Source organism: Perna viridis, chromosome 15 (genome assembly GCF_037379345.1).
Source record: "Perna viridis isolate PV_CMFRI_1.1 ecotype Kerala chromosome 15, ASM3737934v1, whole genome shotgun sequence".
Classification (NCBI taxonomy): Eukaryota; Metazoa; Mollusca; class Bivalvia; order Mytilida; family Mytilidae; genus Perna; species Perna viridis.
This window is the reverse complement of record NC_142459.1, coordinates 4,843,950-4,857,153: the sequence shown is the minus strand read 5'-3', so window position 1 is coordinate 4,857,153 and position 13,204 is coordinate 4,843,950. Positions and strand designations below refer to the sequence as shown.

At 34.9% G+C, this 13,204-nt stretch overlaps 1 protein-coding gene across 4 annotated transcripts; it reads left to right on the top strand.

Annotated features, from left to right (window-relative positions):
- The first annotated feature begins 770 nt into the window (after positions 1-770).
- Positions 771-12,711, top strand: LOC148596657 (uncharacterized). 4 transcript variants are annotated; one of them, XM_088563453.1, is made up of 11 exons: positions 780-954; positions 1,823-1,948; positions 2,512-2,730; positions 4,324-4,462; positions 4,939-5,184; positions 6,859-6,938; positions 7,235-7,406; positions 7,929-8,011; positions 9,526-9,733; positions 10,041-10,126; positions 10,855-12,711. In XM_088563453.1, exons 2-11 carry the CDS (start codon positions 1,885-1,887, stop codon positions 11,922-11,924), a joined length of 2,367 nt encoding a protein of 788 aa, XP_088419579.1. In that variant the 5' UTR covers positions 780-954; positions 1,823-1,884; the 3' UTR covers positions 11,925-12,711. The 4 variants fall into 4 exon arrangements, with proteins under 4 accessions (XP_088419581.1, XP_088419579.1, XP_088419578.1 ...); XM_088563452.1 differs by having other exon boundaries at positions 781-954; positions 2,509-2,730; XM_088563456.1 differs by having other exon boundaries at positions 782-954; positions 1,823-1,887; positions 2,509-2,730.
- Positions 12,712-13,204: the final 493 nt, after the last annotated feature.

Below are 13,204 nucleotides of genomic sequence, written 5' to 3'. Positions count from 1 at the left end.
TGATTTAGATGCTATTTACGCATTAAACAGAATTGATGTTTTTGCACAACTGTCTTTAAATGTGTACTTTTATTCAAATGTACAGTTTTGTATTTGATTTTTTGAGGACCTCAGGAAAGGCTGTGTAAGACAAAAACTAAATGTGCTACCATTTGGAATAAATGTAGAGTCTCCTTCAGTCTGGCGGGGATTACAAGATTTCTCCACTCGAGACAGTTAAATTTTAGATATCAATCTACCAGCTTCAGCGAGCAGATTAGATCTAAAAATTAGCTATAGAGAGTGGAGAAATCTTGTTATCACCTAGAGAATTGGAGGAGAATCTGCTTCTTCATTGAAATATGTAGAAAACACGGAAATGTAAAATGGTGGAAAAACTCTAGCAGAATTTAATCATTGCCCGGTGGTTAAAAACACGTGTATTTTAAATCACCGTCTTCTAATGGGATATAGCATTTTTATTATTATCATAATTATTTTCACAGTAAAACGTTTGTAAACCACACCTCTTATAGGACTTAAAAAATGTTCGGATTACAAAGGAGTTCGGTTTTTATGAGGTCAAAATGTATAAATTGACATGAAGAGACTTCGGAAGAAATCTAGTTTGGAAAGGTCATCGGTTTATTATTATTATTATGTATACCACGGCTGGAACATTTTCATGGTTAAGGATATCTAAAACATGCAAAATGATTATCCGCTGGGACAGTCAAACAATGTTTAGTTAAAACTTAAAGCGGCAGGGTTGTAATTTATATTGCAACTGATAAATCCATATACGTAGTAATGTTGATTACGGACTGTAATGTTCCAGTTTAGAAAAAAATATTCAAATTTGGAAATTCAATACAATTGTATAATAGATACAGGAGTAAGATTTCTATAAAACGAAAGTTCGTTTTAGGATATTAACTAATATGTCCGAAATGTTATACAGAATCCCCCACAGAGGTAAGACCATTTAAATTATGAGATGAATTATGGTTCAATATATTACATTACACAGTGATCAGAGATAGCTTGCGTCATAAATACAGAGAATATGGCATGTTTGTCGATAATACAAAAGACACTTTGTTTTATGTTAAATATTTTAACTATCCTGTAAAGTGTAAAAGAATAAAAAAAGTTGTGTGACTTTTTAAAAGACAGTTTTTGGTAAATAGCCATTATATGGTGACGAATGAATATTACCAATCTGGATCCCCTAAAGGCAGTTATAATTCTCTTCTTTGCGTAACTGTTTTTTTGTTTTGTTTTTTTTTTGTTTTGTTTTGTTTTGTTTTGTTTTTTTTTTGTTTTGTTTTGTTTTTTGTTTTTTGTTTTTTTATTATGTTTTTTCCATCACGTTTTGAAACCCCAAATCGTAGATCAGCAATATTGCCGTTTAGTGATCACCAATTATATAGATATTTAAGAATTGGCTATGATAAACATTTTGTCTATTGAAAAATAACATAAATTTTCCATGTGCATATTGTTTATTGCGCGAAGCCAATTCTTATAAATTAATTTTAAAACATATTTTTATCTTTAAACATGAGAAAAGTAGCTCTGAATTTAACTGAATAGGAGTGTGTCAATATTTTTTTCCATTGAGATATAACAAAATTATTTTTACCAATCAGATTACAGTATTTATCTCAAATTAATTTATATACACACTTCGCATTAGATTGATGTGTAACAAGCTTTTTACAAGAAATTCCCATGAATTTAATATGACATTTAAAAATTTACTTGATATTTACTGAACATGCATTCTACGTGATAATTTCACATGAAATTCACATAAACACTCAATTGACACGAATTTCAGGTGAAGTCTAACCATAGTGAGGCTACTGACAAAAAAATTGCAGATTTGTTTAAGAATAACCCATGGTGTGTATCAGGATGTTATTTGGTGCAGCTATATTTTTATTTTCCTTCAGTCAATCAAATGGTAGGCAAATAAATACACGCCTTTACAAAATCTTCAACACAATTAATTATTTAATAGTTGTCGAGAAACTGGTCTATATCGTGATATTTAGACTGCCCACAGAAAAGCGGTATTGACTAAGACCGTAAACTTTTCTGCATATTTACATTGACAACAGTTTGATCGCGAATGCGTTTTAATAAGGGGGAATGTAACTCTAAATTCGTAACCGGGCATTAATTACCATGATGCCATAATGCCCGCGGACATTATCACATTATGATATTGACTGGTAAAACTTTAAACTGCAGGTTAATTAATACCACGTGTAAAGGTTTTATCTAATTGAAATTACTGATTTTTTTTTACTGACATGAAATAACTTGAAGTAGACCATAAAAAACTTAATGACTTATTTACATATGTCAACATGAATTTTAAATCAGGCAAAATCAAAACGAACAAAATATTTACTCAGAAATATTGTGTATATCGTAAAGAAGAACACAAATGTATTAAAAAAAATTTTGAACGATAGTATTGATTAGAGTTCATTATTTATTTTTATACATCTTTTGCAGCAGTTCAATGTTCTAAATTTTGGACAGCACCACCACCTTTAATAATAAATAAATATAATAAAGACGATATAACGGGAAATGGTACCAGCAGCACGTATTCTCCAGGAACAAAAATTACTCTAAAATGTGTTTCTTCTACTTCGCATACATTAAAAGGACCACAAAGAATTATATGCAGACAGAATGGAACCTGGGACAGTAATTCTACAAACTGCGAAATAAGTAGGTACCACAATATTCAAAATGAGTAAAACAAAAGAATTGTCCTAACTTTTGATATTTTATATACTGAATATTACGTGTCAAAATCTGTATGGCATGCGGTATCAACCCAAGATTCCTATATCACCCCAAGGGCCAACGGCCCGTGGGGTGATTTAAGTTGAGGGTTGATACCACATATGATACAGATTTTGACATGTCATGTTCATTACACTACATTTCAAGTGTGTCCTATGTAGGGGTGTGATATAGGGTTGCGATATAGGTCTAGAGGTGTGATTTAGGGTATGCGATGTAGGTCTAGGGGTGTGATATAGGGTATGCGATATAGGTCTAGGGATGTGATATAGGGTATGCGATATGGGGCTAGGGATGTGATATAGGGTATGCGATATAGGTCGAGATGTGTTACAGGGTCTGCGATATAGGTCTAGGTTTGCGATATAGGGTATGCGATATAGGTCTAGGGATGTGATTTAGGGCATGCGATATAGGTCTAGGGGTGTTATATAGGGTATGCGATATGGGGCTAGGGATGTGATATAAGGTATGCGATATAGGTCTAGGGATGTGATATAGGGTATGCGATATGGGGCTAGGGATGTGATATAGGGTATGCAATATAGGTCGAGATGTGTTACAGGGTATGCGATATCAGTCTAGGGGTGTGATATAGGGTATGCAATATAGGTCTAGGAATGTGATTTAGGGCATGCGATATAGGTCTAGAGGTGTGATTTAGGGCATGCGATATAGCGCTAGGGAGTGATTTTGGGTATGAGATATAGGTCCAGAGGGGTGATATAGGGTATTCGATATAGGGTAAACGAAATCAGGTTTCAACAAACATCTAAATATATGATACATTCGGATTTCATTATTTGACACAGCACTTATTTTATCTTTTGACTTACTTTAATAGAAGTACATACATTTTTGCATTTTGTATAATATGTTATTTTACAACCATCATAAGATATACGGGCTCATATTGCATTGCAATAATATTTCCTGAGTATGGGGAGGTATCTTCAATAATAAAAGCGATTTTTGTTTAGTTTTCGCACAAATAGGCTTATGCCATTGACAATGAGCACATCGTTTTTGCCATAACTCATCAATATATTTGCTATATTTCCCTTGCATTTGAATTCAAATTGAAAACTTACACTTGTTGGTCGAAGATATATGTACACTTTGTTGGTCGAAGGTGCATGTACACTTGTTGAGAAATCTTGGTCAAGGTAACGACTGAAACACCAGAACGATAAATACGAAAATAAAACAAACAAAATAAAAACAACAGCAACAGCAACAGCAACAGCAACAAAGTTCCAAAATGCACACCGAGTGAAACGAATTTATATTGTACGTCAACTCAGTTAAAACATCATCTATAATTAGAAGACGATGCCAACTCTTGTTCCTTTTGTTGGTGTAAGATTTGTGTGGTCTCCCTCGTGTGGGGATGAAGGAAAGGATAAGAATACCTTCATTTTGTGCTGTCAATCAAAATGTTCATATTAAACTCATTGGTCTTTAGCCTTAGATATTTCCATAACATTTATTTCTAAAGTTTATTACCTTATTTAGGCTTCAGTCGTCGGAAATCAGACTCTCCGTCGGACTTGGAGGTAATCGGAGGTTCCGTTGGTTGTGGCGTTGGTATAATTATCCTCGTCATCGCAATAGTTGGATGTACCTACATGAGACGAAAAAACAGAAAGAATAGGTATGGACATTTTGTTTGTTCTTCTCTTTCATTTATGTTCTTTCTTCATAGTATTTTATTTGTATCCATGACAGATGCTTGATTTTCCACAATAATAGCCTACTTATCGTTTGATACACAAATGACATATATTTTCAGGGTGTTGTCACTATTAGTGTACAGTGGTTCACAAAATATCTTTTTTGACCTTTTCTTTTACGCAGACAAGTTTAAGTAAGATGTAGATATGGTGCCTGACAGATTTTCATAAGTACATGTAACTCTTCAAACTACAAACTGTTTTCCGCTAAAAAAAAAAACATCGCGTGTTGCACGGTATTTTATAGGAAACTTATTTTGCTTAGAAAATAAATGCATGCAAAATTGAAGTACAATTAGTGTAAACAGTATCTATTCTGAAAAATTACATTACTAGTACAGATGGAAATTACAATTGAGATCAAATGAATAAACTGATCTCAGCATTCAATTTGCAGGACATCCGGGGACAAAGTGGCACAAAGCAACAGAAGAAGGCTTTCTGAACCTATAGATAACTTCCGTCACTCTTTACACGCTGACAATACATACACCAACATCATGGACAATGGAGTAGATAATATGTATCATCCTTCACAACGTCACCATAACATGTCTTTCGGGAGTAATTACGGTTACAGATCGACAGACGACATTAGTGTTATTGGTAGCAATGCATCTATAATTGGTACATCTAATGTACCGTAAGTTGACAAGTAAAAATCTTAACTCATTCTACCGCTTTGACATGGTTTTGTCCGTCCTTCATTCCGTCCAGTCCCTTTTCTCTACAGATTCCTCGACAATTATCTATCACAGCCAACTGATATTTTGACAGATGTTATATAAATGTATGCCATATCTCAGACTGAAGCTACATCATCTTCCTGTTCATTTTGATGATGTGGTTTTTCCGGGAATGCAGCAGAAATACAGATGCGATCAGTTCTAACCTCTTAGGGGAACTGCAAGAAAGCCGGCTCTATGATGTCTTAAAGTGTCATAGAACAGTTCTAGAGTCAGCTCTTCTGAGATTTCTGCTAGTATAACCGGCTGTATGAGAACAGTTCTGCTACTAGAGCCAGCTCTTCTGAGATTTCTGCTAGTATAACCGGCTGTATGAGAACAGTTTTGCTACTAGAGCCAGCTCTTCTGAGCTTTCTGCTAGTATAACCGGCTGCATGAGAACAGTTCTGCTACTAGAGCCAGCTCTTCTGAGCTTTCTGCTAGTATAACCGGCTGCATGAGAACAGTTCTGCTACTAGAGCCAGCTCTTCTGAGATTTCTGCTAGTATAACCGGCTGCATGAGAACAGTTTTGCTACTAGAGCCAGCTCTTCTGAGCTTTCTGCTAGTATAACCGGCTGCATGAGAACAGTTCTGCTACTAGAGCCAGCTCTTCTGAGATTTCTGCTAGTATAACCGGCTGTATGAGAACAGTTTTGCTACTAAAGCCAGCTCTTCTGAGCTTTCTGCTAGTATAACCGGCTGCATGAGAACAGTTCTGCTACTAGAGCCAGCTCTTCTGAGAGTTTTAACAGAACCGGCTCTACGAGAACAGTTACAGTAGTAGAGATGGTTCTGCTAGAAATGTCAGAAGAGCTTACTCTAGAACTGTCCGAGAACTTTTTCTCTGGCAGTTCTAGGTCAGTTTTGTGAGAAGTTAGAACTAATCTCATCTGCATCCTTAAGTTAGCTTTTCTTATTTTATGTGTTGTTTTTATAAAAGAATAATCAAGAGAACCAAGGTTATAGCGGAAATCAAAAGAATGTAATCCAGGGACAAAGACCAGACATGGAAAACAGACATACACAACAAGGAACATAAAGTAACTAAAATCATACATGCAAAGTAACAAAAGCAAATGAGCAACTCGGACTCCACCAAAAAAAAAAATGAGCATGCATCAGGTGCACCGGTAGGGTTACGAGCGCCTTCACAAATCTTTTAAGATTGAAAACTCCATAAACACTTAATCCTAACCATGCTTTGATGATTACCACTATTTCAACTCAGTTTAAAAAAAATGAAGGCCCTATCCAGCGACAGACGTGAATGTATATTTCAACGTTAGTCCCTACACGCCTAAAAAAGGGTTTCTTCGAAAGATTAAAAAAAATCTAAAAACACAGTAAAGCTGTTGCTGATACCTACACTAGACCAAATTTGAATGAAATCCGATACAGAAAACGACATGCATGTATTTTTAAGTGTATGTAATGATAACAGACTGCCTGACGAACAGACCCACAATATATACTTTTATTTAAGTTAATACACGTCATATTGCATTTTAAAGGTCGAAAGAATGGGCATGTTTGGTATGTTTGCTAAGAATTCCAATTCTACCAAATGTTTAATTTTCGCTTTAATTGTAGAATTTTTAAAGTATGGACATGCAGACGCACAAGACGTAAATTCATAAGAGCTGATAGTCTTGCTATGCTACTAAAGAAAGGTAACTATGTTGATAAGGACCTTTAAATTGTAAATGAAATATCAAGGTCTGGAATAATTGATATGAACCGGAAACATCTAAGTTGTTATACGTTAACGCTGACAATGATACTCAGATAAATGTAAAATAATGATAACAGCACCGACTTTAACAAAGCAGTACAACGCAAATGCTACAGAAAAAATCTACTATCAACTGACAAACTCTGATGAATGAAACTCAAACTCAGCGAACAAAACAAACCAACACAAGATCACGTCTATACCATTTTTGTCTGTTATTATTATTCGTTAAAGCTTCCATAATTTACCAGTACAATAATCCAATAAAAGTTACACTAGAGGAGGACGGAACACAGATAGACTCTGATGACTCACTCATGGCGTGTGTTGGTAAAACCCTAGTGGTACTCAATGGTAACGAGCAGTGGAGGGACCTTGATGGACACTCAAACTTCCCAATTAAAAGGTGAGCACTCTAATAAAGATGTTGTACATGTATGTATTCAGGAGAACATTTAACACAAAGGTGAGTGCCGTAATGAAGACTGTGTATTCAGGAGAACATTTAATATAAAGATGAATGCTGTAATGAAAAAAGTGTATTCAGGAGAACATTTATCGTTCACTCATGGTTGAGATATTGATGGACACTCAACTTGCACTGAGAGGGATGAGTACCGTCATCTATATAGCGTTTATAGGGGAGTCACTGCAGAAAGATTTTAACCAAATGAGTAATAAAAAATAGCAGAAAAAAGTTCATAGTGCGGTCCAATGTGTACTATTCAGTTTTTCCGGAATTTCAGTATCGCTTATATGGCATCCGAAACTTAAATTTGTTTGTTTGTTTGTTTGTTTTATTTTGTTTTGTATAATACGCCATAATCTCATTAAATTACATGATGATATATTTGAATATATCTAACAACAACCACAAAAGTTGTTTGCATATGTTACATGTACACATGGTTCTGTTTTTACATTATAGATATACATTTGAAGTTTGTCCCCACGACCGTTCTTTGAAAACAATTATTCTGGCCGAGAATCTGCGAGATCTCATGTATCAAGGTAGAGTATAAATAGTACATGTATATCCAATCGTGGACGAACCAGCGTATAAGCAAAACAATCCTCGCTTAGTTTCCAGAAACAATCTAAATGCTAAAAACATGCATTGATAATGGCCCTGTCATACAATAACTCATAGTGCCAACGTATGTCAGCGTTAGAATATTAACACGAGGATGTGTGTTGCGTAAGTCAGATAACGTTCTAAGGTTGCACTTTACAAATGGGATTGAGGTGCACTGCTTCGTACACAAAAGTGTCCGGGTCTAATTTTGTAAAACTTAAAAGGTGAAACTTGGTGGAAGCATTGAGTGTGGGCAGTAGAGCGTTCGTACATAAATAGACGCAATACTTGTGAAGGTAAAGAGGTGTAAAATGCATGCTTTAAGCTATCCGGAAAGATTCAGGTCCTCAACGGATTGGGTTCTCTTTTCTGCACCAACTATGTTTAAAAAAATGCAAAATTTCACACGAGCTATAGGAATTAAAATCATGAACAAATGAGCAGAAAAGGGTGTATCTTTTCTTTGCTTTTTTAACAATAATACCATGCTAACTTACATTGTCTGGCAGTTTTTTAAGTACCCGATATTTTAGAAAACCTGTTTTTTTATAATTAATTTTGGGAAAGCACCCAAAATTTGTTGTGAAAACTGATGCATATTTTTATTATGTTACCATGGCAACAGATTCATAACAAAATAGAAAAGAATATCTTCATAATGTAAGGTTTTGAAAAATATTTACTTCCTACGTTGTACGAACGGTGTTTTTTTATATTGGAGTTTATTTTACCGTTGTGTGAACAGCGATTTATCACTCAAATCAACTAAAGGCTAACAACAAAGTCACAAAAACTAATATTCACATGTATATGGAGTTATGATAATTAATTGTCAGTCCCTGTAAGAACAAGGCAGTGGGTGAAACTTGGTATTGAAATTACCATCATTTTGTAAATGCAATTTGCACCATCAGAATCAAGGGAAAAAAACAATATTTTCCATATCATATTGGTACATTGAGCTATAATTGCATTGAAATGCACTGAAAATGACAATTTCAAATGCAGATAACTCTGTCAAAACCTCAATTTTTCTAACGCTCTATTGAAAAATCACTAAGCAAAGCCAGTGATGCAGAGATCAAACATTTTGTAGCAGTACAAACTTAAACAAGTACTATCTTTTAAAAAAGATTGCCGACGCAGCAAAATTTGTTCTTTTTACTTATAATTTTCATCAGGAAATAATACATGGCACGCAATTTCAATTTCCGATACAGTTTTTTTTTCGAACGCCACTATGTTATCAGTATTTAACCAATCGGGAAACAGAATTTTGACTTGCGTGACAATCAGGTGACTTGCGTTTCCATGGAAGTGCGTCTTTAAGGTCAAAGGGTATAATGCGAAACAATACAGACTGCGTCGGAAAAAGAAACAAGAGCTAATTTGCTATAATGATAAAATGTCCATGCGTGGCTTTACCGGTTAATTGTTTTGTATGTTACAGCAAGTACATATTTCGGGTACTCGGTGAAGGAGGTTTGTCTGGAAGGCGATGGCACGTGTATTGATGATGATGATATACTCCTGAAAATATCCAGCCAGACTCTAATGGTCCTAGGGGTATACCACGCCTGGGCACCGGAAACAACGGATGGTCTGTCCCCAGATAGCATTAGAGTTAAAAGTGACACGGCACAACCTAAACAAATGCGGTTAGTCTTATGATATTGCCATGTGATCTAAATATAGTACAAACCATGCCAACAGGACCAGTATACAATCAGAATAACAATTTAAAAAAATCCAGTTGTTACAATCCATATCTATCAGGATTACAAACCAAATTTAATGTCTTCTTCTTTTCTGTGAATTTGAATTCAACTTTGGTAACAATTATCTGTCTTCTGTTCCTTTTTCTCGCGATTAAAATGTTTGTTACGATAACTGCTTAGTCCCATATTTTGTTCAAAATAACTTAGTACCAGTCTTTGCTCTTAATGAATGTATTTTCTTCTCCAGTGACGTGTCCTTTAAGATATGGTCGGATGACATGACAAAAAAGAAGATAATAAAAGCTGATAATTCTATTGATTTACACATGAAAGGTATTAACTTTATAATAAAAAAATGGTGTTCCTGAGATTTCTAACACAATGTTGAAAAGTTCAGTAAAAAATTCCAGCTCATCAATAACTTTAATCTTTATGGTGTTAAAATGTTTTTATTACAGTATCTATAACGTCCAACCTCTTTCTATACACGTGTATCTATACCGATATGAAATGTGCTATCTGATTAGGGACGTGTTCGTAGTTAGATGTCAGCAAAAATAATACAACAGTTCCCCGGACTTTTTATGAGCAATTCGGCGGATGTTTCTAGAAAAGCAGGGGACGCTTACCCTACAGGTGCACCGGTACCTGGTGCATGCTTACAGTTTTTAGGGTAGTCCGAGTTGCTCATTTGCTTTTGTTACTTTGTATGTATGATTTTAGTTACTTTATGTTCTTTGTTGTGTATGTCTCTTTTCCCAGTCTGGTCTTTGTCACTGGATTACATTCTTTTGATTACCGCTATAACCTTAGTTCCCTTCATTACTCTTTCAATATTATTTAAGTACATATGTAAATTGCATTGAAAAATTATGAAACAGTATCTCGATATTTAAACAAAAGGTTACCTATACATACAACATTTGGGCATTGTTTACAAGTTTTTGCTAGTTCATTAACTACAATATCAAAGTGGTGTTTTGTTCTGACCAAATTTTTATTTACTGCCAGATTCTTATAACAGTTGATACCTGATTCCTTCCTTGTATTTCACATTGTAGCCGCGAAAGCTCTAGGACTTGAAATGCCTGTCCAAATCAAGGTCAAGGATGAAGATACTGTAATAAGTACTGATATTCTCATGCAATCAAACGTTGGAAAGATCCTAATTGTAACTCAACCAGGTGTTACGAAATGGTCTAGAGACAATACTATTCAATACGAAAGCAAGTCTAATGATTACGCAAAAGTAATCAGAAAACATGACCTTGGAAACGAAGATTTTGAAAATGAACCTGCTTTTCCGTATAGACACGAGACAAAAACTAACGTTGGAGACAGAAATGATTCGGGTTATCCGGAACAAAGAAACATACATTCTGCGTATAGACGTTCTAATAGTTCGAACGAACCGGATATTGTTTTTTCACCACAAGTTCCGGAAACTATGCCATCTAGGTACATGTCTCCAGAGTTAAATGATAGAACTGCAGGACCGCTCCCTGTTGATAAAAGGTCTAGTAATGAAGCGGGGAGGTTTGTGCCGAGGGAACAAAATAGACCTGTAAATACGCCCTACACCGGATATTTTGACGAACAATCAATACAAAAAAGAAATGTTCCTAGTTCCTTTGAAGACCATTATACTTTGGTACCAGATGAACGTGTTAAACAAAAACCGAGTGGTTTAAATTATGAAGATAGACCTAGCACTAGCCAAATACCGTTTCGTCAGGGAAAAACGGATGAAAGGAAAGATCCTCAAGGGAACCTATATCCGAATTTAGACACTAAAAAAACAAGTGCTTATAACTATAACGACAAGCATGACCTCCCGTACTCCGATCTTTCTCCGTCTTATCAACTGAACTCGAGAAATAAGCAGACACCACAACGAGCTTCATATGATGACCCTTCTGAGCTTCCGTACTCTGACTTAGCCCCGTCCCACAAACCGGTAGAAAAACGTCAACCGAACAACTTTGACATGATGCGTAAAGGAGAATCTGGAAGGAATTCTCAACCGGAAGTATATAACCATGACAACAGACCACTTAAGCTGAATAGTAATACCCCTTTTATGGTGTCTGGTGGGGCTGCACAATCTAGACACAGTGATGTACTGTTTTAAACATACATAATCTAACTGCACGTATATGTACTAATTGTTTAACTTTCCCGTTGTTTAAGCATATTTTAAAGCATATCATATTGCATGATTATTTGTTAGGCCTTGGTTACATAATTTTAAGTACCATTATTTGTAAGAATCAGGCAATGGGTGGCACATCATTTTCCCCAATTTAGTCATTTTCGCCTAAAATATATTCAGTACATTTAGAAAACAACCAAAAAGTTATCTAAGTTTACCCTGAAGCATCTGTGACATACATTTGTAGATCATTTTTGACTGCTTATATCGGGAAAGAGTGCGGAAAAAAATTGCCGTCATTTTTCCGTAGTGCATTTCAACTAAATTTGACCTATCAATATCTTAAAAAAAGGCAAACTTTACAAACACTTTGATGGTTATTTCTGGTGGTTATCAGGTATAATTAATTGGTTAATGCAATAAAATCTGTACGTTTTTTTTCCTTCATGTGCCACACCTTATATACTTTTTTGCCCGACTCTTAGACGGATAAGTACATTTAAAACTGCTATTCGTTATGTGTCAAACACAATTCATTTGAACCAAACACAGATTTAACATCTTAATACTACGATACAATATAGAAAGCATTCATGTTTCCAATGTAGCATCAAATGCAAAAATATAAATCGTTCACGGATTATCTGATATATAGATCTATATCTATTTTAATTCTTTAAAAGTGCAATTCGCTTAATTTTTATTGTAACTTTATCAATGAATAAATAGTTTGACTTCAAAATAAAGCTTTGTCCTGATTTGATAATAGTGTTGTAAGTAGACCCCATTAGCATTACCATTTCGTTTGAAGTGGCTGTACCAAGTCAGGACCACTGCGGTACCAGCTGCTCCGTGTTGTAATATCTATTTTGTCAGATTTATATTGGATTTGACTTCACTTGATTATGGATCGGATTAACGTTCGGTAATATTGTTGTTACCCTTATTCTAACTCATTTACCTTTCGTAAGTATACATTTACCTTTCGTAAATATACATTTACTCTTTAGTATACATTTACTTTTAAGTATACATTTACCTTTCGTAAGTATACATTTTTGACCATTTCTGTGTTTGACATTCAATATTCATACAGAGTGTTTTCGATTGACGGAGATACATTATACCTTTTTTAAGTATCGATAACAAAGAGTAACAACTGTTTCAGGGGTCTTGAAATTGAGCAACTCGCCTTGTTTGGCTTCTAGCGATTTAAGAAATAAATCATGGAAACTCCATTTTATCGCTCGGGATAAAAC